Source organism: Sporobolomyces koalae (genome assembly GCF_050403365.1).
Source record: "Sporobolomyces koalae JCM15063 DNA, S_koalae_JCM15063T_v1_ctg1, whole genome shotgun sequence".
NCBI lineage: Eukaryota > Fungi > Basidiomycota > Microbotryomycetes > Sporidiobolales > Sporidiobolaceae > Sporobolomyces > Sporobolomyces koalae.
In genome coordinates this window covers 204,591-227,517 of record NW_027481770.1, presented here as the reverse complement: position 1 = coordinate 227,517, position 22,927 = coordinate 204,591, and the positions used below count along the sequence as shown (strand labels likewise).

Sequence of the window (22,927 nt, the reverse complement as noted above, 5' to 3'; positions counted from 1 at the left end):
TCTCATTTGTAGCCGTATTAAGCGATTGGAAATCATATTGATTATGGTCGTATTTCTTAGTTTTGGTTCCAAAGCAATCTTGATCGATTATGAATTGCGAATTCCTGATCAATCCGGGGCTGTCACCAACGTCTCTCTGCCACCGCTGAACGATGAGTGCCCAACCTGCTCCTGCCGCTAGCGAACAAGCACCTGCTCGCCCTGTCCAGGTCAAGCTTGTCCTCCTCGGTGAGTAATCGGGCCCCCTTTCATCAGTTTCATCGCCTCCTCGGCTCCGAACGCCTGCAGGTCTCGCGCAACTCGGTGCTGGCAACGCTGCCGGCTCCGGGCTGCTCCGAGTCTGATCTGCCGAGGGACGGGATTTGGCTGTGGATGGGCTGTCGCTCGAGTGCTGATGTCGCTTGCTCCACGCTGCGCCCGAACAGGTGAATCCGCGGTCGGCAAGTCTTCTGTCGTGTTGCGCTTCTGCCAGAACGATTTCCAGCCCAACAAGGAACCCACAATCGGCGCTGCGTTCCTCACGCAACGATGTCGCCTCGGTACGTCTCCCCATTTCCGATCGGACTCATCCTCCGCAGCACCGAGAGCTTGGCCTGATCTCGCATGTCGAACGCATGGTTCCGCAGAGGACAAGGTCATCAAGTTTGAGATTTGGGACACTGCAGGACAGGAGAGGTTCAGGTCTCTCTCGCCCATGTACTACCGGAACGCGCAGGCAGCCGTTGTCGTTTACGATGTCACGAAATCTGTGGGTTCCTATCACCCGCGGTGGCCGAATCGCTACCAAGAGCTGACGGTAAGAGTGTGCAGGCCTCGCTCGAGCAAGCCAAGACCTGGGTCAAGGAGTTGCAGCGACAGGCGAACCCCAAGTCGGTCTCTCGCTCGCTTCGCCGTTCTCCTCCTTGTTATCGCTGACTGATACCTTTCTCGGTCCCTAGCATTGTGATCGCCCTCGCCGGCAACAAAGTTGATCTCGTGCGTGCATCGTCGGCTTCGGATGACGAGCCGACCACCCCCACCTCGACTGCGCCAGCGGAACCCGCTTCCGACGAAGAGGAGAACGACGATGCGACCGCGACTCCTGCCGAGGAGGTTGACGCCGAAGACGAAGAGTCGGGCAAAGCGAGCGAGAACAGGAGGCAGGTCATGCGGGAAGAAGCCGAAGAATACGCGAACGAGTGCGGATTGCTCTTCTTCGAGACGAGTGCGAAAACGGGCGAAGGAGTGGTCGAAGTGTTCACTGAGATTGGTGTGCCCGTTCTCTACCTCCTCGGTGTTGCTGTAACGGCAAGGCTAATGCATGTTGCGTACAACAGCCAAGAAGATTCCTCTCGACGCTCTCCTCGCCCAATCGCGCGGCCCTGGAGGAGCTGCGCGACCGGGCGCCCGTGGCCAACCGGCAGCCGGCAATGTCAACCTGACTGAGGGTGAAGCTGGCAAGAAGGACGCGTGTGCGTGCTAGATCGAAGTTGCGATTCCCCTGTGCAGTTGGTTTCCCGCGGCCCCGGCCTGTTCTCGCGCTCCTTATTCGTACCCTGACCCATGTACCGTGCTCGCCCTTGGTTGTTCTTCCTGATCCATGTTACCTCGATCTTTGTGTGCAAATTTACTCTGTCATATTTTACTCCGGGGAGATGCATGACCCGAGACGCGTCGATGGCCGTTGAGATGCGCGCGACTTTGCGGAAGTTGGACGCGAAACTTGGCCTCGAGCCGCCCACCCTGCGTACGACACGCATCGACCATGTCGACAGAGTACTACAGACAAGGTGAGCTCCTCTCGTCTGCGAATGGGCCGCTCGCACAGGCCCCGTGCGCCTTCGCGATCCGAGACGTCGCCGCCTCTCTCGAACCTGCCCCCGCGTCGTCCCGCACTCTCGCTCGTCCTGCAGCAGCTCTCGCAAGCATGCATGCGATTCAGGGACCTGTAGCACTGACACGACCTGCTCTCTCGTCCCCTCTGTCACGCTCCGATTCGGCCTCTCGTCACGTCCCGACCGCGACTGTTTCGCACGCGGCTCAACCACCTCTCGCTCCTGGTTCGACTGATGGCACAGCTGCACGGTCAGATGATGTCTTCCAGCAGCGACCTCGGCACGATTCAGACCCGGTGAGTGTTTGCACCGACGCGCGCCTGGTCTTGGCCCGCGCGTCCCCTGACGACGATCCTGGCTCTGCGCGTGCGTCGACTTGTTTTTGCAATAGGCTGATGCTTCTCTTCCTGCAACAGCGAACGGGAGGCGGTATTCAGCGTTCAGAAACAAGCGATTCAGGCCTCGATGCAATCCTTGGAGCGTACGGCGACTCGCCGATCAAGACTCGGAATCAGGCAGCATCCTCGCCCGCTGCCTCGCCCGTGCGCTATAACAACCCGGCGTTCCCTCCGCGAGGCGAGTCGATGCAGCGCACACAGACCGATCAGTCGACCGCTTCGTCCTCGACCGCGTTCGACTCGCTGCCAACGCTCGACCACCGGAACGACACGCACGCGCTCAGCCGCAGCACCGCTTCGAGAGACAAAGCAGAGCGACCGAGTCACCCGTCGAGGAGCAAGAGCGGTAACTCGCTCGACCTGATCGACCGTCTCGATATCTCGGGCTTGTACGGCGGCGGAGGTGAGTCACTTGTGTCTTGACTAGGACAGCTCGCTTGTTACTCACGGCATATTTTGGGCTTGACTGTCAGGCTTCGTCCGACATGATGGTCCGTACGCTGCCGCGTCGACGAACCGCAATCAAGGGACCCGAGCGCCGATCGACGCGTTTGACCCATCGGCGTTCTCGCTTGCGCCTCCGAAGCCGTCGCGGCAACACAGCAGTAACATCTCGCCACGCGCGGCGGCGACCCTCGCAGCGATGAACTCGGAAGGATTCTCGAACGACGGACCTTACGGTGCGGCAATGGGCACTGCCCAGGGTTCGAGCAAGAACGGCGGTCACGACGGAGACGTCAGTATGGGTTTTCCCAGCAAGAAGGCGAGCGGCAAAGGTCAGCAACTGATCGAGATCTACGGAGTTCGGTACGTCCTGCGCCTCAGTCTAGCTGGACTCCCAATGCGCGTCACACAAATCTGACCAACTGTTTATCGCGCCTGCAGCGAGTCGGAAGCGTGGGAAGATTTTGGATCGACGCGGTACGAGCCACAGAGTGGAGCAGCCTCTCGTGAAAGCGTAGTACCACCCGGGGTCAACAAGGAGGACCGAATGCAACGAGCACAATCGATCTGGGATATCGAGGTGAACTCATCGGCCAATTTCTACGAGCTGATCGCCTTGAGCTGACAACAATCTGAGAACAGGCTACGCTCAAGGCTGGCAAGCCCGTAGGCCAGAGCGCCGCCCCGCCGCCAGTCCCAGTCCTCCCGTCGGAGTGGTCACATTCATCTCTCTCGGACGCATCCCCGAACCCAGACAACAAGCCGAAGCGGTCGAAATCGCTCGCAGCTCGTTTCCGGGCCGGGCGCAAAAACCCTACGAACCCGATGCTCGACGAAGCGAACGACCAAGAAGGCCGTGATGCGGGACTGTACCAATCGCAGAACGGGTCGATGAGCCAACCGACGAGTCCAGTCGACGAGCGAAGAATGCAGTACCCTCCGCCGCAACCCCAGGTCCAGGTCCACGGCCAAGCAATCTCGACTCCGATGGGCGTATCGACTTCAGGTGGACCTGCAGGTCCAAGCCAGATCAAATTTGACGACTCCTCGGCGATCGAGAAGCGCCCGAGCGGAGTGACCCGCTTTGCTGAACAAGAGGAGAAGAAGGAGGAAGGCCTCGGCAGGAAACCGAGCGGCCTCAAGCGGTTGTTCTCCAAGAAGGGCAAGGTGCGTCGTCTGACCCATTTTTGTCGCCCTAATGCGAGCTGTTCGACTAACGCCCTCCTCGCCCCCGAAAGAAATAGAACTGAACTCGCGCACGGTCGATCCGACAAGCAGTCTCGTCTCTCTCTCTCTCTCTCTCTCTCTCTCTCTTTTTCTCTTAGGCGCCGGCATTCGCCGCTTTCTCTGGCTATCTTAATCTAGGCACACATCACGATCCCTACCGCCTTGTCCACATCGTCTCGCAATGCCCTGTATCTTCACGACCATTTCTTTCCTTGATATGAAAGCTTTCACGCACTAGATTTCTGTTGCTGCCGCGGCAGCTCGATACGAGTGTTTGATGAAACGGCCGAGACTAACGCGGCAAGCGACACATGCATTAGAGTTGACAAGTGTACCCCCTGATCGGCGCGCGAGTTTCATCAGGTCTCTGTACTTGTTGTCAACATTCTTTCAGTGTGATTCCTTTGTTCGACGGCCGACCTGCTCACACGCTCAACTCGGATGCACTTGCTTCTTCGCTTGCACTCGCCCGTTTCACGATGACCTCGACTGCTAGCTCGCTCACCAGTTGCGAGACACTCCCTCCTCCGGCATCGCCCTTTGCAGCTCGACCTGCCCCATCTTCCGTGTCGGACTCAACCTCGTCGACGCAAGAGGACGACGAATCGAGGCCCGTCTCGTCTAAACCGCTACCGGTCGAATTCCCTCTGACTTCGTTCGCTTCGACCCCTCACAACGTCGCGTGTATCGCGTTCCTCCTCGGCGGCCTCTGGTCAATTGGGCTCGCCTTGTTCTTATCGAACGTGTTTTCCGCGTCGAATTGGTTCGTGTGGTCTCGAGAATGGTCGGAATCCGAGTTGGCGGTCCAAGGATGGTCTACCGCACTCCGGAGCCCCCAACTCGGCTTCTATCTCGCGAGCTGGAGCTTCTTCCATCTGCTTGAATTCGTCGTGACGAGCATGTACAACCCGGGCAAGCTATCGGTATCTTGTAAGCGTTCTACCGTGCCCGCTCGTAATTGCTCTTTGCCGTTTGCGCGAGCTGACCTATGCCGGTCGCGTTTCTTCACCCGTCTAGCGTACTTGCTCGATAACGGTGTGTCGTACATAGCGGCACACATCGCTGGAGTTCTCGAACATGTCCTCGAAGAGACCTTCTTCCCCGCTCGTTATCGAGCCATGAAGCATTCTGGTGGTATCACCATGATCGGTATGCGCGCTACATACTCGGTTGCTTCAAATCATCCTGCTCACTACTCTCTGTGTTTTTCGCAGGATTCGCACTCGTGGCGATGGGTCAGATCCTGCGATCTTTCGCCATGATCAGCGCTTCGAGCAATTTCTCCCACCTGTCAGTCCCATCCTCGATTGAGGCCCTCAATTGAAGGCCAGTTGGACTAATCGTGTCGGTTGTCTTCGCTGCGTGTAGTATCTCGTTCAGCAAGTTGCCTAGCCATCAACTGGTTACAACCGGAATCTATTCCTGGTCCCGACACCCTTCCTATGCGGGATTCTATTGGTGGGCAGTTGGCACTCAGGTACGAGTTGCTCAATCTCTCGCACACCTACATCTGCGATCCTGGAGGGTCGGCTGTGACGACAGCTGACAAGCGGTACCGAATCTATAGGTTGCGCTTGGGAACCCGATCTGCGCGTTGGTGTTCATGGCGACGCTCCAATACTTCTTTGCTGTCCGCATTCGAGGTACGTCAACCGATGATTCTTGGATGAACCCGGGCTGACGTTACATGCGGTTGCAGTGGAAGAAAGATACTTGGTCAAGTTCTTTGGCAAGGCTTACGAGGACTATCGAGCAAAAGTACCAACCAGGATCATGTTTGTTCGGTAGGCGGTATTCGACGGATTGAGCAATACAAGCTGTGCATTCGGGCAATGTAGCTCATCCTCGCCCGCCTTTGGATCCCGCTGTTCGAACCGAGATCATTTCGTCAGACTTACTCGGCTTTTTACTGTTCGAGCGCTCTGTTGTATGAATGAGCGCCTTCACCGCTAAGCATGCTCTCGGCATGAGCGACGGCACAAGCTATTCACAAGGGATCGCACTTGCACAGAGAGACACGTCTTGACAGCCCTGTTCTGTACAAATTTTCTCGTGAACTTGTTAAGAGTCGGTTTCTTTGCGGAGGCAAAACGTAACCCGCCGGGTCACGTGGAAATTCTGAACGCGTGCGCGGATAGAATTGTCAGTGACCGATCCCGTTTCGTACGGTCTTCAGACTATCCTACATCTCAGCTGAAGCAGGATGAGCCTAATCAAGAACTACGCTGTGGAATGGGGTCAGTCTCCTTGATTCTAAGGTCCGCGCATACCCGTCTTGCTGATGAGACGCTTTCCCTCAACAGCTTCCGACTGTCCTCTCACTACTCTCGCTCTCGCGCTCGTTGGTGCCGGATGGCTCAGTAGCTATGTCCTGAGCTTTGCGCGCATGCTCGTTGACCTTGCGAGACCCGGTATCTCGGTCAGTCCACGTCAACATTGCCGAATTGCGGACCGAGACTCATGCCTTTGCTTCCTTGCAGCTTCGTCGGTTCGGTGCCAAACAAGGCGCATGGGCTGGTATGTCTACTGCTCATGACCCGAGGCGTTTTGTGAGCGCAAAGGCTGACCAGTGTCCTGCTTGATCGTTGACCGAAAGTCGTTACTGGCGCCACGGCTGGAATCGGGCGAGACTTTGCGCTCCAGCTCGCCGGTGCTGGATTCAACGTCTTCCTCGCAAGCCGAACCACCTCGAAACTTGAGGAGATTAGTCAAGAGATCAGTGAGTCTCACCCGGATCCGTGTTTTCCTTTGTCCTGGACTCACGGACGATTTTCTCCCGCCCACAGTTGCCAAATACCCCAATGTTAAGACTCAGATCCACTCGATCGATTTCTCTTCGTCTTCGGCAGACTACGCTGCCCTCGGCAAAGAACTCGAAAAGCTCGACGTCGGAGTTCTCAGTTCGTGCTCTCTCTATTGGCGTCCCTCGCGCCCTTGACTGATGGTCTCTGCTGCCTCATCTGTAGTCAACAACGTCGGCAAGAGTTACGAGGAACCCACGTTCTTCCAGGACTTGCCTGACCAGGACATGATTGACATTGTCGAGATCAACGTGTGCGTGCCGTTTTCCCATCCCTTGGACTCAGCTTGCATCTGTGGCTAATCTGAGCAAAATTTGATCGACAGTAATGCTACCCTCAAAGTGACCAAGCTCGTCATTCCCGGCATGAAAACTCGCAAGCGCGGTTTGATCCTCACTGTCGGATCATTCGCTGCTCTCATTCCTTCGCCTCTTCTCGCCGTCTACTCTGGAAGCAAGGCATTCGTCTCGACTTGGTCGCAGGCCCTCGGCAGCGAGCTCAAGGGAACTGGTATCGAAGTCGAACTCCTCAACACTTACTTTGTCGTAAGCGATTTTTCGTCTCTTCCTGAGAGGGGCGAAGCTGAACCAATCCGGGACGCTGAAAACAGGTTTCTAAGCTTAGCAAGATTCGTAAGAGCTCTTGGATGATCCCGACGCCCAAGACCTACGTCCGTAAGTCACTGCCGCTGTCTCCTTACACCGATGCGCGCACAGCAGCTAAGAGCGTGACGACGATCTCTCAGGCTCGGTTCTCTCCAAGATCGGCGTCAATGGCGGTGCTGTTGGACAGCCCCATATCTCGACGCCTTACCACGGACATGCTCCAGTCCAGGTACGTCTCTTGCAATTGTCTATACGCAAAGAGGGGCCCCCGCCTGATGACCATCTCGAATCTGTTTGCTCGCAGTGGGTCATTGACCATTTCTTCACCAACTCGTGGTGGCTCAACTACAACCGCAAGTTGCACCTCGACATTCGTCGTCGCGCGATTCGCAAGCGAGAACGTGACGCCGGCAAGGCTGTCAAGGGAGCTTGAAGAGGTTGTTCAACTGCAGGCTACAAAGGGATGAAAAGAGTTTCGTGCGCAGTATCACATGTTCCCGGAAGTTAGTGGCCTCAGAATCGCGCTTATCACTGCCTGGCCCTCGCAATACCAAAGTTGCCGTGCAGCTACTCTCTCGCGAAGGATTTGCACAGCTCGTTCACGGGATCGCGTATACACAGCAGAAGCGTAAACAAAGGGGAATGGGCGCCCAAAAGCGAGAGAATGTTACGCGGGGACCGTGCGACTCACGCTTCGAGCTCCTTCGCAATCACAATGGTCGTCCGCGGGCGTTTTTTTTTTCCCTTTCCTTTCCGTCCCCCACCTTCACCTCTCGATCTGGCGCACAAAACAACACCTGTCGGATACGAATGATCACCAAACACAGATGTAGCCGCCCGATCTTGCGCCATTCGGCATCCTTAGCACTCCGACGATCTTGTCGGAGCTATGTTCGTGAGATTGCGCCGGATTTTGCTCGGAGCTTCAAGTTCCGAGACCGCACATTTAATAATGCTCTTGTCTTCCCTGTGACCCCAGCTTTCATCGGATCCATCATCACGTTCTCGACACGCGTGGCGCGTTCGGACTCCCTTTGTCCGACCCGCAGCTGACTCGAACTGGCGCGTTGTTGCCCTCAAAAGCTGGTGTGGAAGCGTTTTACGAGACCACCTGAGGCGGTTCGACTACAATGCGTAGCACCTTGAAGCTTTGCAAGTGAATGTCCTCTCGCGGTGGGGCCTCGAAGTCATACAATAAAATAAAGACTTTTAAAGATTGCCGGCAAAAGCGGACCGGTGAATGCGCTCGGGACCCGGGGCCCTCCAGCGGCGTCGATCCCGCTCAATCGCGCGCCTGCCGGTCGCATACTCGGCGGCTCGAGAGGCGCGACTGTGCATGTTGTCAACGCGATCTGCCGTGCGAGAGCTAGCCTTCTTCACCTTGTGCGCTTGTAGCAAAGTACCGCTCAACGACAGCTGCTCACACTCGCTAAACCTCGTCACGCGACTACTCGCACGAACCAAATAGGACGCAACAAGGAAGAGTGTTCCCGACGCGTCAGACGACTCGTCCCACTCTTACATATGGACGGATCAGCATCGAGTCAGCGGGTTGAGGGGCGATCGGTATTGCGAGCGAGCGCGGAGGACTCGAACGGTCAAACATGGGAATGGCCTTCAGAGGTGTCGCCGCCGTCGACGCTGGCCTCCTCGGCTTCGAGTGCACCCCAGCCCGAATCGTCCCGGGCGCAAATTATCGTGACCAAGCCGAACTATAATAACCGCAAGACAGGCAACCCCCCGCGCCCACCAAACGCCTGGATCTGTTACCGCTCAGCACGGGTGCTCGAACTCAAGAGTGCACCAGAGTATGAGAGAATGCCTCAAGCTTCGATCAGCAAGCTTATAGGAGAGTTGTGGAGGGCAGAAAGTCCAGAGGTCAAGAGGCAGTACAAGATGGAGGCTGCAGCAAAAAAAATCGAGCACGAGCAGAAATATCCAGGTGAGGGTTCTCTGTTCTCACCTTGGCCCTGTGCTGCATGCCTCGATGGCTGATCTCGTGTTGACGTGAAGACTACACTTTCCGGCCCGTACGTCGGAACCAACCCAAGAAAGCTGCACAGGAGAACCCAAAAAAGCGTAAAAAAGCGTCAGGAGTCCCCTTGCCTCTTCAGCTCGCTCCCGGCTCTTTCAATCAAAGTGAGATATCTTGCAGCCGGTCTCTAAGTCACTCGGAGTCGTCGCCGTGGAGCGCAGGTCTTCCTTCGGATGCCCACACACCTACGGCCTTGTCGTCTTTGCCCTCACACTACATCTCATCCAGCTCCTCTTCCCCGACCGAAGCATATCCATTATCTCCTCCGACGACGACATACGAGAATCTGCCCCCCTGGACCGTGTTCCAGCCGTCTGTTGCCGATAACTCGCTGTTCGAGGCTTTCTCGCACTCGGATCCGCATCCGCATCCTTCAGAAGCCTATGTTCCGTATCCAGATACGGACAACGCAATTCATACATACACGCATCGCCCTCAAGCGCTCTTCACGTTGCCAAACCCTCCTTGGCACCCATCGATGCGCGCCAATTACTCGTCGGGGCTAACGCTGCCTTTACCGGATGAGGAGATCTACGCCACCTTTCCAACCTCTAACCCGCATTCTGTCTAGCATCCATGAACCGTGTTTACAGCTTTTTTCTTCCTTTTCGAAATGTGTATCTTGATCCCTTTAGGAATCCTTGTTGTAAGCATAACCTATGGAGCATGACCTATGATCCGAAAGGCTGGACGCAACGACGAGACACAGTTCACCGAAGTAGTCGCCACGCTGGGCCCCGAGGGCAACTCAAGGGATGCCTCGAAGCGGGCCGGATCAGTCCGCGGATGCAAGGTCAAAGCGCCAAAGTCTCGAGCCCTCCTGCCTGTTCAAGTCTCTTCTGTACACCCTACAAGATGGACGGCTTCTCACAGGCTACTCCGTCGAGCTTGTCTGGGAGCCGCAGCATGCTGTCTGTTGCAGTTCTCAGCGTGTCCAACGTAGCGATTTTGATCGGGATCACTCTGATCGTGCAGGTTCGTCAACCTCGACCATATCCGGAGATCAGCTGACAGACGCCACTTCCTCATACTTATCAGCTACTGATACAACTTGTACTACAGAGCACTTTCGTGATACCCATTGGAAGAAACGGGCTGTTTATGCTATACTCGCTCGTCGCGATGTTCGTCATTGCTTTCTGCGCTTCAACAGTTGTCACTGTAAGAGAGACTCGGTCAATCTCGTCCACTACGCTTACTGACAGGGAGATCTGAATATCAGTACTCGAGCTTTCAACCACCGGAAAGTACCAGATTGTGGTCGGAAGCCGGTCGAGTCGTGACTCTCCTGATGGTCAGTCACATTCGCACGTGTATCGGCTTGATCTCATCATGGCTGTGTCATCTAGCTCTCTTGGCTTCTCTTGGGCGGGCTGTCGTTCGCAGTATCTTCAGATGTTTTGCATTCGGCGATGCAGTGGTGCGTACTTGCCCGCTCCTTGAACCCTTCAAGTTGGGGCTCGAGCTCATAGTCGACCATCCCAGTGATGTAATCGATCTCGACTGCGATGAAACGGCCAGCGCTCTGGCAGTCACCACCTCTGCTGTAAGCCTCTTGGGGAAATTCGCTTGTAGCCGGACCTGGCAAACTAGTGTCAGCTAACTGATCGGGTTGATCAGGCAATCGTGAGTGTCGTGGTCTGTACCTTCGTCCTCCACGCCCTTCTCTCCTGGAACGTGCATTTTCACGCCCAAGCTCTACGAGCATATGAGGACGAGGTTATTTACTATCCAGATGCGAGGAGCGTGATCATCGTCCAACCGATCTACTCGCCTCTCGCGTACCGAGGAGTCGAACGCCGCATAGATTCCGACTATACAGATTCGGATTCAGAGGTTTCAGTACGCAAGCGAGAGGTACCTCGTTCTGCTGTACGGACCAGGCTTTTGAAACCGACAAGCTCGCAACTGCCCGTCCAAAGCACGAGTCAAGTCTTCGTTTCCAGGTGAGGGGGACCGGTTAGGAGCAGTCGTGTGAGACATGGGCAATTGGGAAAGGTCAGAGCTCAGGAGTTAGTTTCATCATAGGGGCAATAGTTACTGCCGCCACACTCTCTCAATGAAGACACCACCTTCTGAGGAATCGAGCGAAAACGAGAGGGTTTGCGGAGTCAGGCAGGAGATACCAAGAACGGGGCATTCTTCATGAGCAGACGTATCAGGAAGGTGGATCAGGTCAAAGAGACAATATGTACGAAGGGGAGACGAGATACGAAAGGAGAACAAAGTCAAGTTGCGAGAAGAGACTGAAAAGTGAGGGTATCAGAATGATTCAGAATTGGGTATGTGAGAACAGATCGGAGTAGAGGCCGTTCATCTGTTCAGAATGTTGCAGTTTGTGTCCCGCTTGAGATTGCGGGTGAGCGGCTGAAGTCTCGAACGACTTGAAGAAATCGATTTGTCCAAGATCTGGCGATTCCTGCGAGGGATGACTCCGAGTTGAGCGTGACTCCGAGTCTTGCCCTCCCCCTGAAGCCTCCGTTGTTGCAGCAGGCGCTGGGCTTCTTGTAGAAGGATTGGCCGAAATGAGGGACAATAGCTTGTCGACAGTGGTTCGATCCAGCGTAATCTTGTCTCCGCCAACCATGCCAGGAAGCTCGACGGCTGTCGCCCCGTCGGTTGATTTGCTGTCCCCAACCGACTGCAACAGAGCCATGACCATCTCACGAGCTTCCTGATTCGGTTCAGATGCGACTTTCTGGGCAACCGCCTCGATTGTGAGTCGTTCGTGCTCCTCCTGGTTCGAGCGCTCGCGATCTTCGATGTCACCACCTTCAGTCCCAGGAGTGACGCCGTCGAAATCGGAGGGGGTAGGGAAGGTTTCCGAGGGCAGCTGAGGAGGCGAAGACGGAGGCAGAGAACCAAGATCGAAATCTGTCGCGTCTGAAGCGGGTACAAGATGCGGAGGGAGGAAGGCGGCTCGTCGTCCTGCCGATTGCGAGTGGATCCTGTTGGGGATCAGGAGGTGGGAAAGGTCGTAGCCGTTGTTGGCGTCTCTATGCACCGGTCGGCTAGACGGCTTGTCCGCAGTGCCATGTAGCAACGAATCAAACGTGAGCGTCTTGTCTTCTCCGTTTTGACCTTCTGGGGGCGACCAAGGGTCCAAGTCGCTCTGGGGTGTCCTGTCGTCCGCATCTGCCGCAGCACTTCGGTCGATGACGATTCCAGCGACAAGACTATCGGTAGCGGAGTCAAAGATTGACGGGGCAGCGCGGCCTGACGACAGCGGTGCCTTGCCTTTCGATCCAGGTGTCGCGCTCGATGTCCGGGGTTGAACACAGGGACTCGATGGGATGGGTGAAGAGGGTGCAGTGAGAGCGTTCGAGGACAGTCGGTTGTTGAAGTCACGTCGCAATGATGACAGTACGTTTTCGAACGACTCGGCATCGGTGACAGGAGCTGCAGTCATTGACGAGGGTTCGGCTGTCGAAGCTCGAGGTCGCTCGTTTTCCTTCTCGCGAATCGGGCTTCCCGGCTCGAGCAAGAAATTGAACGGGTTGGAAGCGGCGTCGTGCGCGACGGTCCCGTTCCTTTGAGCCTGGTCGACCTGCATAGGCTCACCCAGGCTCGCCAGAGCATCGATGCTCGTGTCGTTCAGAATGCGATCGAGAGCCGTTCCTGGGCTGGCAGTCAGGAGGTAGTTTGGCACAGCCCTTGTCGCACCACCGCTTGAAGTTTGATTACCCGAGAGTGTCCGTTTGCGCGGACTGGGGCTCCCGTGACTCCCGAAGAGCGCGGCAAAGTCGAAACCACCGTCTTGCGCGAATGTGTCGGCTGGAGCTCGCAGCGGCGAAGTAGCAGCTGCCCCATTGTGCGGAACCTGGCGATGGCGAAGCCGAGGAGAGCGTCCGGGAGAGCTCATGATGCCCGATGCGCGAGTACTGCTACTCCGACTCGACGAGCTGAAACCGTAGGCGAGACTTGGCGAGCGCGGACCGACGTGTTTCGAAGGCGAGAGTGGCGGGATAATCCCACTTCCAAAGATGCGCGACGTCGCTGACGAATCGGGCGACCCATTCGAGAGTCTCTTACGGGCTTTACGCTTGGTGAGGTCCGCTTCACAGGTCGCAGTCAAACGGGCGCTGAGAGGTCGCCCCGGTTTGCTCGAGCTCGCGTTTGCTTGTGTTTCCGCGGGATGTTGCTTCGATCCAGACACATCGTTGGGATTCTTCGAGCGGTGGTAGCCGTTCTTGTTGAAGAATGTGCCGCAAGCTGTCAAGCAAAACCTGACAATCAGAGAAGGATTGGGAAGAAGAAGATCCGAGAAAGCCTGCTTACCGTTGCAGACCGATATTGTCTGGCCAGAAACAGCATCAATTCCCTCTCTCCACACAGTACTCTTCTTTCTCCTGCAGTTCGAGCAGCCGTTTGAGTCCCTCGGGTTGTTCTTCCCTTGCCCTCTGCTTTCTTCCTGATCGATCGCTGTAAAGTGTTCCCGCTTCTTGCGAGTCGCACTAGACGATAGTACCGAGCCGTTGTTGGCTGTCGTCGTTTTCGGAGGGCGTGTCGATGTCTGCGGCATTGGGCCGGAGGTGGAGGTTAGAATTTGAGTGGATGGAGGCATCTCGGGCATGGCTGGAGTTGTGGACTGTGATATAGGCGAAGGCACAGGAAGTCCGCACAGTTTAGCGAGGTTCTGCAAAGCGAGCTGTGCCTGGGACGGATCGAGCGAAAGATTGGCGGCAGAGGCCGAGGTCGGATTCGAGGCGGACGAGGCAGAGACGATTTGGGTTAGGAGCGCAAGCAGATCGGGAGTTTCGGCAGCTGCATCAGCAGGGACGGTTTCGGCCGGAACAGCTTGCGGCGGAGATCGACTCGAGTTTGGTAGACCTGCAAAGGCAGATGCAGGGGCTAGTGGGAGTGCGGTAGTGCTGGCGCTCAGCGGCAGTGATTGTCGGCTTTGTGGCCGTTTGCGCTTGACTGGGTCGCCAGGCGCGACAGGACCCGATGCAGTACTCTGCCAAGCTGCTGACGAGGCCGAGGAGGAAAGCGCGTTGTTCTCATATCTGTGCAGCTTTGGCGGCGATGAATTCATCTCGGACAACTCGCTCTGCAGTTGCTGTACCGGATTGTGGTACGAGCGCAAACAGTCGAGAAATTGGCCCTGGGTAAAAGCATCGCGCTAGCAGGATGAAAGCTTGTCAGCGGAGCATGGGGGATCGCATGAGCAGCAGAACGGAATTCACCTCGCAAAGCTGCAAAAAGACCTCGAGCGTTTCTTCCGATTCCTCTCCCGACTCGCTGTCGTCTTCGTCAAGGTGTTCGGCCCCGAGAACATCGCCCTCATCCCCTTTCCGTCGCTTCGGTTTGCGCATGTCGATCTCTGATCCGGTGATCTTGCCACACACCATGGTCGTTCCTTCTTTCTTCTCTGCAAGCGTCCACGACAGCATGCCCTTGCCTTCCACCAGGCCATGCACGACTTCTGATGTCGTGTCTGTCGACTTTGAAGCAACGGCAGTCGAGGACGAAGCCTGCCGGCGGTGCGATGACTCGTACGGATCGACTGCAGACACCGAGAAATCTTTCGTCGAATCGATCACAAGCTCTGGCCTGGTAGCTGGACGCGCGTCAGCGGCGAGACCCAGAACATGTCTCAGACTTAGGAGAGGAGAGTACGGACCGGGAGATGCAGATTGCGCTGAGGCATGTCTTGAGCGTGATCCGGCCGAACTGGGCTTTCTCATCGAGGGATTCACTCGCGGATTTTCTCCCTGCAAGGACCTGGACCCAGACAGGAGCTGACAGCCGAGCAATACATGAATAGTCCGTGGCCGGGTTAGACTTTGATTGAGGGGGAGGCGCAGGCGTGGCTGCGGCAGTAGATGATGAGGACAGAGACGGATCGAGCACGGCGAAAAAGTCGGGAGATGGAGCGGCGCTCGAGGGCGTTGACGACTGCGCGCTTTGACCAGACGATCTCGATCCGAAGCGCGGCGACTGTAGCGAATAGAATACTTTGACTGAGGGACAGCGCGCACGATGAATCGTCAGTCGCGTGCTCGATCGTTCGCGATTTCGTCGGCACATATGGTCGAATAACTCACTCATCATCATCCTGCCTCTACCTTTGCCTGTCCGCCGACGCGGACGCGCAGGCGCACTGCCAGAGGTGGCATTGCCAGGCCTCCTAGCATCGCTTGATGTCCCTGCGTTCACCGAGGGCGACATGGCGCGTTTGCTCGGCAATTCCGGGCCTGGCGCGTACGATTCCACGAACGGCGTCGAAGCGTGCAAGGCCCCTCGGTATGGGCTGTGGGCGGCCCGAGATGAACGAGTCCCGGCGAGTCGGGCGAGAGACGAGTCCTACACTCGACGCGACCTGCACTCGAACGCGTCGCCTACAGACAGTCGAGTCCTCCCTGAAGCACTTGCGTCGATGCCGCGTCGATTTTGGACACGCAGACGCGTGATGGTCGTTGTTGTTGGCCGAGCCGAGCGCCGGTGTAGTTCAGGCGTCGATGGCTGCTTTTGGCGCGACCTGAGTTGCGTACACTCTCTTCACGAGCGGCAAGTGAGGGCTGCGCTGTCGAGAGAGCGAATATACGAGGTGATCGAGACGAACCTCGGACGAGACGACACCACACGGGCTGCGCTGCCAGGCGATTTCCGCCAAGTCGAATTCTGGCTGGCTCGACCTCCCCTGAGTATACGCCAACAAAACTCGCGCGCGTGAGGCTCGCTGCTTGCCTTCTTTCTCATTAGTGAATTATATCAAGGTCGACACTTAAGTACGTCTCCTGCCCTCTGCCCGACCTGCTCTCCGCCTCTGGCACGACCTCGATGCTGACTTTGCGCGCTTCTTCGCTTGCTCGTTCGTGCAGGTTACAGCTTGGATTTGCTCCTGCCTTTCGGGGTTCAGCGACCGTGGCCAAGTTGTCGTTCCCGTTGCCCGGAGTGACCTCCAACGAGACCCTTCCACCCTGTCCGGGTGCCCCCTCTTGACCGAGGGGGGTTATTCACGTCCCCTTGAACCCCGACCATCATCTCTTCGTACCGAGCCGCCAAACTGCTTCCTGCATCTGCAGAAGCGACCGCGCAGGCTTCATGACATTGAGTGGGTCGGGGCGGGTGTACGGCGAAGGGCCTACAGACTTTTTTTTATTTCCTGCTCTTGTTTCCCGAGGTAAGTGCGCCGTTCCCTGGCTCTGTCTTGCTGTAGTCTTGTCCAGTGTTGGCTTTCTTCGAAAGCCTGCTGCAACCACAGATGATCCCAGAATCCTGCATGTTGCTTTCTTCCGTTCGAGAGCGTCGCATCGCGTCTCGTTCCCAGCGAGAACGCGTTCGATCTGCTTCTTCCTTGCATAGATATGAGCACTCGTGTCAGTCAGTGCGAGTCCGTCGCGTTGACCTGATACAGTACTGCCGTCGGCAAGCCTGGTCCAAACTCGCTACGGGTGCGCGTCTGGCCTTGAACTACCAGGACCTACAAGAGACGCGCTTTCACGTCACCGACTACAGAGGCTAGCAACGTGATGTTGTGTCGCGGAAAAAACTTCCACTAGAAAAAGTCGCGTTGGCTGACCGGTCAGACGCCGCGCTTGCTCGCGCCCTTCTCTTCTCTCTCTCCCACTCAACGTCGCATTATCCGCCATGTCGCCTCCTCCTCCCGGTCCCATCTACTCGTTCTTTCAGACCCTGCCGCTCCCGAGCCTGCCGTACGCGGTTCAGCGCTGGATCCCGGGACAGTCGCCCTTCTCGACGCACACCGAGGTCATCGCCGCGCTCGCCGCCTACCTTGCCGTGATCTTTGGTGGCCAGTTCATCATGAAGGGCTCGAAGCCGTACCGTACGTCGCTGCACCTCATCGACAGAGACCTCCGCGCGATGCAACCGGCGCGCCGGTTGGGGGATTGTGCCAACTCGGGGGTTTCGACGCGATCGCACGCGATTTCGGCCTCCAAGTGGGCTTTCAAGAGCTCTTCAGTGCTCAGGAAAGCTAGTGCGAGGGAGTGGACGCGCGTCAGCGCTGATCAAAGCGATGTTCGGTCATCTTTCAAGCCGAACAGGCAACAATCTATTAGCGATACTCGTGATCGCATCGGAATCTGACCGTCTTGCCTGGTTCGTCGGACACTGCAGGCTTCCAGCCGTTGTTCATGCTCCACAACTTCCTCCTCTCGACCGGATCCGGTCTCGTCCTTGCGCTCATGCTTGAGGAGGTCCGTCTCCATTCCGTCTCTCGCGCCTTCTATCAGAGCTTGATCTGATTCGTCCTCTTCCGACGCAGATCATCCCCATTATCTACAAGCACGGTTGGTTCTACTCGATCTGCAGCAACGACGCCTGGACTCCGCGTCTCGAGACTTACTACATCATCAACTACTACGTGCGTCTCCTCTTCGTCTTCATTTTCCGGTTCTCACGAACTAACTAGATTGCTATCTCTCTACAGTTCAAGTGTATGCTGCGCTGCGATCGCTGTTCAAAATAGCATGAGCTGATACAACTCGAAAATTCGCAGACTGGGAGCTCGCAGACACGGTCTTCCTCGTCGTCAAGAAGAAGCCCTTGATGTTCCTCCACGTGTTCCACCACACCGCGACCGCTGCCCTTTGCTACACTCAGCTCAACGGCCGAACCTCGGTCTCGTGGGTTCCGATTGTCGCCAACCTTACCGTTCACGTCTTGATGTAAGTTTTGAACGCGCAAACTGGACAACATTTCATTGGCGCTGATCCCTCTTGCACAACCCTGGTAGGTACTACTACTACTTCATGACCGCTGCTGGCTACAAGATCTGGTGGAAGAAGTACCTCACCACCCTCCAAATCACCCAATTCGTCATCGACCTCTTCATCGTCTACTTTGCCTGTGAGTGCGAGCCAAGTTCGACTGAAGTCCTAACAGGATGCTCATGACGCTGTTTTCAACAGCCTACGCCTACTTTGCTGCGACCTACTTCCCTACGTGGCCCACTCCCGGATCGTGCGCCGGCACTGAAGGCGCCGCGATCTTCGGATGCGCGCTCCTCACGTCGTACCTCTTCTTGTTCATCGCGTTCTACAAGAAGACCTACAACGCCCAAGTTGCTGCTGGCAAGAAGAAGGCCGCTGCTTCCGCCAAGGCCGTCAAGGCTGTTGCCGCCAAGACCAACTAGGTCATCACCCTTGCGCCCCTCTCCTCTCTCTCTCTCTCGCAAAAACGCCCGGCAGTGGCCGCTCAATCTCGCCCGCTAGTATGAGCAAATCGCTTCGTAATCTATTGCATCTCTTCACCTCTTCCCCTATTACCTCTCTCGCTTTCTACCCATGTCTTCTTCCACTCCCTTTGCCATCGTAGATTTCACCCTTCTCCATACATCCGACCACGCAGAGTCGCCTCTGCCTCAGATACCCCACTCCGTCCTTCCCCAAACCCCTCTTACCATTTCAGCCATTATCTCGTGTGAGCCTAATGCCTCGCCGATCCCATTTTTTCGACTTTCATCAAACCTCCTCCCTCTTATTGTTCTTTATCCGATCGCATATCTTCCCCCTCTTGGCGCTTTGGCCTGGTTCCTGAAGATTTCGACACTGTCTCTTTTCAAGGTTTTTTTATCTCAACGGGTCTTCTCTTTCTCTTCTTTGCAAATCAGACGATAATCAGGGTCACACGTCTGCTCCTACGTAGGAGACCCTCGCAATTCGAGCGTGAAGAGCATAATGGCTCGAGCGCATTGTGAGCGTGACACCGAACGCTTCCTGGTTAGTGCCGAAGAGTTCGTCAACTAGCTTGTGCCGACAACGGACGCCGGGACCGCTTGTTCGTGTCTTGCCATCGGGTCCAATCCATTCCCGTCCGTCGCTCAGGAACGAGATCGTTGCCGACGTCGCGAAGCCAGTGGCAAGTTGCGACTCGGGATCAGCACGGTTCGAATTCTCGATACCTCGTGGACGTACAGTAGAGGCAAGAGCCTGCCGATGGAGTACAGTACATGGGCTCGGCAAGCTCGTGCGAGATATGCCCCTCGGTCTCGAGGAGAGCGGCGAGGATCGCAAGGATCTCGCTTCTGAGCGACGGAGGGCACTGGATTGTTCCCGATGGCAAGACACGCACAAGCGGTCCCGGCGTCTTACTTCAGTTCTCCTCGACGCCGATGGCCACATCTCGTCCGAGCTTGCCGAGCTCATGTTCTCCATCGGCCGGCTCCTGCGTCTGCTGTACGTCCACGAAATATCAAGAATTCGAACCGTACAGATCCCAAGTCGAAACTTGCTACCGGATTCGCAACGTCGGCCATGATCTCGTTTCTGAGCGACGGAGGGAAGTGGAGCGATCCCGATGGCGATTCGAGGCACGAACGAGCGGTCCCGGCGTCCGTCCTGCGGCACATTAAGGACTAGTTGACGAACTCCTCGACGCTAACCAAGAAGCGACTGCCAGGCACTGCAACATTCTACCGACCGCATCCCTCATTCTCGTCGTCGGAGGACTTGCCTGGAATAGCGAGGAAGTGTGTCGAGTGGCGCAGCCCGAACGCGAGGGAGGCTCTTGACACGAACGTCCACTCGTTTCATCGGCTGCGAACGGTGCGCAACCGGCGGAGCGAGGTTCTGCGAGAGAAGGAGAACGAAAGGCTCAGAAAAGGAGATGGGGGGAGAGAGAACAAGAGAGAGAAGATCCTCAAGGGACCAGACTAATCGAGCAGGCTCGTGTCAAGGGAATGTGAGCCGGAGTCCGAGAAAGAAGGATAAGGAAAAGAGAACGACCCCCGCGACAGTCGGTGTCCCGCTCACACGCATCAGAACCCAATCCCTGTACTTGCGCACATCCCACCCTCCCCTCGGACAATGTCTGTGTTGTACACAGTGTATCTAATTGGAGCTCGTCCGGGGACGACTACAAGTATTTACGATCGAGGGAGAGACCCAACGCTTCGCGGCTGACGTCTGGACACCTGGAAACGCGCTCATGTTTTAGTGCGGGAAACGCAGATAATGCGGTCCTCGATACGGTGCTGGTGCGTTCGACAGTATGCATGCAGAGACCTGGTGTGGCCGCAATGACAGCGGCACACGTAGCCCGCTAACGGTAGGGACCATTCGACGAGTTCTTCATTGCGAGCAGATCGAGGCAGCTGTACATGTCGGTAGCTATTTTGGCAGGCTATAGCTCGCAAGAAAGCAGGGTGGAGGGCCAAGGGAGACTTGCAAGACTCTTGACCGAGATCGGCGGGTTGGCTCCCCACTTGCTCGTATCTCATCATCATCAACATGGCACAAGCAGGACTCAAGAGTGAGTGCATCTCATGTCTAATCACAGTGACTTGATGTACTCACGGCGGTCTCCTCTCGGTCTCTGGTAGCGGTCATCTTTCTGTCGTTCGTCCTCGCTCTGTCATTCCTACTCGTCATCTTGTCTTGCGCACTCTGGTCGAATTGGCTGCCACTGCTCACAGGTGAGTCTGAGCCGCTATACAAGCCCTTCACAGAGCTACATTTCGGATACCGGCAGCTGACCACTTGGCCCCCCCCTGACCGATTCAAGCGCTCGTCTTTGCTCTCGCCCCGCTACCCAACTTCCTCTTCTCGCGTTGTGGAGGAGCCGATGATTTCTCTGCCGATTACTCTTCGGGACCGACTGATTTCGGACACTTCTTGACGAGTTGTTTCCTCGTGACTGGGGTCGCACTCCCCTTCACGCTCGCCCATGCCGGTGTCATTCACAGTCTCGCTGGGTGGATGAGCGCGATCGGAGGTGCAGTTGGATATGGAACTAGTGAGCCCCCTTTCACACTTTCATCTCCCTTTCTCCTAAAGGTAAAGCTCACCTCGTTACTGCCCCGTCTCAGTGATCACTTATTCGCATTTCTTTGCGATACAAATCGAAGACTATTGAACAATAAAACATTGTGCCTGTGCGAAATCGAATCCCTGTATCCCCATTCTATACAAGAGAGTCCTGTTCAGAGGCTGCCGTGATGGGTTTACAAGGGAAAATAGGGGTGTTATTATTACTGACTATGCAAAGCGATTCCAGACATTAGGTTTAGAATACAACAAGATCCACCATGCGAGGAAAGATGAGCGGAAAAAGAGACCTGTGTACAAGGGAGCAGGCAAAACGAATATCAAGCCGAAAGGGAGAAGGGGGAAAAGCGTCGACCGGCGCGCACAAAAGGCCCTCGCCCTGCTCACTTGCTGCCTCAGTAGACATCTTCATCCTCGAGCCAAGATTTCCTCTCCGGGTACGGAGTCGGGATGCGTTTCGATCCGAACGAACCTGCCGGTCCTCCGAATCCTAACCCGATCGATCCTCCTTCGTATTCGCCCAATCCTCCTCCAGGGGTGTTGCCCGCGTATACTTTTCGAGCGGTCAACGTGATTTCGGAAGAGGTAGTCGTTGCCGAAGCATCCGAGTCTCCACGAGTCATGTCTCTTGAAGGAACCGACAGTTGATTGAGCGAGTGCAAGTCAGGCAAGACGACGGGCGGCAAGTCCGAGATTCGCAGGGAAGGTCGACGTCTCGATGACAATGACGATGAAGGGTTCGGAGAGCAAGTCGCGCGATGGTACGCGAGTGCTGAACCCGCCGCGGCGAACGACATTGAGCTGATGTAGGGCGACTGAGTTGAGGACAGTGCCGGCGAGGCCTGCCCGAGTGCTGCAAGGGAGGCATCGAGGCTCGAAAGGTCGAGTCCAACTTGCTTCGACTCAGCGGATTGTAACGCGAACCCAACACGAGGCGAATTGAACGGTACGTTCATCCCTAGAGGAGCCGGCGTCGAAATCGGCGTTCGAGTTGCGCCTTCGTAGATCCCGGCAGAGAAGTAGTCGGTGACGGCAGCTTCAATGCGAGCCGCTTTACGTCCACCAGGAGTACGAGGCGAGGCGAGAGGAGTGCGCGAAACGCCCGAACGCAGGATCGAGACGAGAGGCGCAGCTGAGCGGTGAGCGGGGAATCCGACACGAGGGGAGGCAGAGGGTGAGACGACAGCGCAGGACATTTCTGATCGTGCAACGGCTCGAGTTAGCGAGCACAGGCGAAAAGGTATCAAGGCAGGATGCACGAACGAATTATAGATCGAGAGGCGGCGGTTCGGAGGTGAACGGACGAGGTCGTTTGAGGCTTTGAAGTCGTTGCAGGCGAGGACTTTGATACGATTGACCAGCAACCGAATCGAATGAAGAAAGTAAGAGAGCAAGAGAGAAAGCTAGAGATTTTAAACGAGCGCTCTGGTAAGCCACTGCGCGATGAATCTCGATGCTCTGCGCGCAAAGTGGACTCACCTGACTCGTTAGCGCATCCTTTCCCGGCTCCCGTCGTGCTATCCGAATCCGGTTTGCTCGGCAGCTGTTTTGTAGACCGCTTCCGCTCGAGAAGCTTTCGCTAGATGAAGCCTTCTCAGTCGTGATCGAGACGACTGGCCATTGAATGTACTGCATTGGGGGACCCCGCCTCTGTCTTGAGCACTCTGTTGTAGCTGCGCCAGAGTGCAGGAAGGTCGAGCCCGTTCCGAGGTTCAAGTCCGATTTGAAAGTGGACTGAAGCTCAACCAGAACTCCGACACGCGAGGTACCGTTCGGATCTGGACTTGCACTCGCAGCAGCTACTGTAACTAGCTGAGACGGTGCCGGTTCACGGTCAGAGTTGGTTCGCGAGGCTGGATAGAGAGATTTGC

General features: G+C 56.2%; 9 protein-coding genes across 9 annotated transcripts; 7 read left to right on the top strand and 2 right to left on the bottom strand.

Moving 5' to 3' along the window:
- Positions 1-152: 152 nt before the first annotated feature.
- On the top strand, positions 153-1,462 carry JCM15063_003241 (Rab family GTPase; the record flags this gene model as incomplete). The annotated part of the gene is made up of 6 exons (XM_076675162.1): positions 153-228; positions 426-539; positions 627-748; positions 811-869; positions 939-1,249; positions 1,317-1,462. The coding sequence occupies 6 exons, from the start codon at positions 153-155 to the stop codon at positions 1,460-1,462; spliced, it is 828 nt and encodes a 275-aa protein (XP_076537246.1).
- A 282-nt stretch (positions 1,463-1,744) lies between these two features.
- On the top strand, positions 1,745-3,900 carry JCM15063_003240 (uncharacterized protein; the record flags this gene model as incomplete). Its single annotated transcript, XM_076675161.1, has 6 exons — positions 1,745-2,110; positions 2,231-2,615; positions 2,686-3,019; positions 3,098-3,236; positions 3,299-3,823; positions 3,895-3,900. The coding sequence occupies 6 exons, from the start codon at positions 1,745-1,747 to the stop codon at positions 3,898-3,900; spliced, it is 1,755 nt and encodes a 584-aa protein (XP_076537245.1).
- A 462-nt stretch (positions 3,901-4,362) lies between these two features.
- On the top strand, positions 4,363-5,671 carry STE14 (protein-S-isoprenylcysteine carboxyl O-methyltransferase; the record flags this gene model as incomplete). Its single annotated transcript, XM_076675160.1, has 6 exons — positions 4,363-4,813; positions 4,901-5,032; positions 5,098-5,173; positions 5,264-5,360; positions 5,451-5,526; positions 5,583-5,671. The coding sequence occupies 6 exons, from the start codon at positions 4,363-4,365 to the stop codon at positions 5,669-5,671; spliced, it is 921 nt and encodes a 306-aa protein (XP_076537244.1).
- A 415-nt stretch (positions 5,672-6,086) lies between these two features.
- Positions 6,087-7,722, top strand: IFA38 (ketoreductase; the record flags this gene model as incomplete). The annotated part of the gene is made up of 10 exons (XM_076675159.1): positions 6,087-6,120; positions 6,187-6,302; positions 6,364-6,400; positions 6,480-6,602; positions 6,670-6,783; positions 6,850-6,937; positions 7,010-7,229; positions 7,295-7,358; positions 7,430-7,518; positions 7,594-7,722. The coding sequence occupies 10 exons, from the start codon at positions 6,087-6,089 to the stop codon at positions 7,720-7,722; spliced, it is 1,014 nt and encodes a 337-aa protein (XP_076537243.1).
- Positions 7,723-8,813: 1,091 nt separating this feature from the next.
- Positions 8,814-9,895, top strand: JCM15063_003237 (HMG-box domain-containing protein; the record flags this gene model as incomplete). The annotated part of the gene is made up of 3 exons (XM_076675158.1): positions 8,814-9,231; positions 9,303-9,428; positions 9,486-9,895. 3 exons carry the CDS (start codon positions 8,814-8,816, stop codon positions 9,893-9,895), a joined length of 954 nt encoding a protein of 317 aa, XP_076537242.1.
- Positions 9,896-11,596: 1,701 nt separating this feature from the next.
- JCM15063_003236 (uncharacterized protein) lies at positions 11,597-15,495 on the bottom strand (the record flags this gene model as incomplete). The annotated part of the gene is made up of 5 exons (XM_076675157.1): positions 11,597-13,536; positions 13,603-14,446; positions 14,511-14,877; positions 14,948-15,287; positions 15,372-15,495. The coding sequence occupies 5 exons, from the start codon at positions 15,493-15,495 to the stop codon at positions 11,597-11,599; spliced, it is 3,615 nt and encodes a 1,204-aa protein (XP_076537241.1).
- A 1,422-nt stretch (positions 15,496-16,917) lies between these two features.
- On the top strand, positions 16,918-18,424 carry JCM15063_003235 (elongation of very long chain fatty acids protein; the record flags this gene model as incomplete). The annotated part of the gene is made up of 7 exons (XM_076675156.1): positions 16,918-17,113; positions 17,407-17,486; positions 17,555-17,653; positions 17,720-17,726; positions 17,789-17,957; positions 18,026-18,138; positions 18,201-18,424. The coding sequence occupies 7 exons, from the start codon at positions 16,918-16,920 to the stop codon at positions 18,422-18,424; spliced, it is 888 nt and encodes a 295-aa protein (XP_076537240.1).
- Positions 18,425-20,519: 2,095 nt separating this feature from the next.
- Positions 20,520-21,144, top strand: VPS55 (Vps55p; the record flags this gene model as incomplete). The annotated part of the gene is made up of 4 exons (XM_076675155.1): positions 20,520-20,541; positions 20,612-20,704; positions 20,794-21,024; positions 21,098-21,144. 4 exons carry the CDS (start codon positions 20,520-20,522, stop codon positions 21,142-21,144), a joined length of 393 nt encoding a protein of 130 aa, XP_076537239.1.
- Positions 21,145-21,451: 307 nt separating this feature from the next.
- On the bottom strand, positions 21,452-22,252 carry JCM15063_003233 (uncharacterized protein; the record flags this gene model as incomplete). Its single annotated transcript, XM_076675154.1, has 1 exon — positions 21,452-22,252. One exon carries the CDS (start codon positions 22,250-22,252, stop codon positions 21,452-21,454), a length of 801 nt encoding a protein of 266 aa, XP_076537238.1.
- Positions 22,253-22,927: the final 675 nt, after the last annotated feature.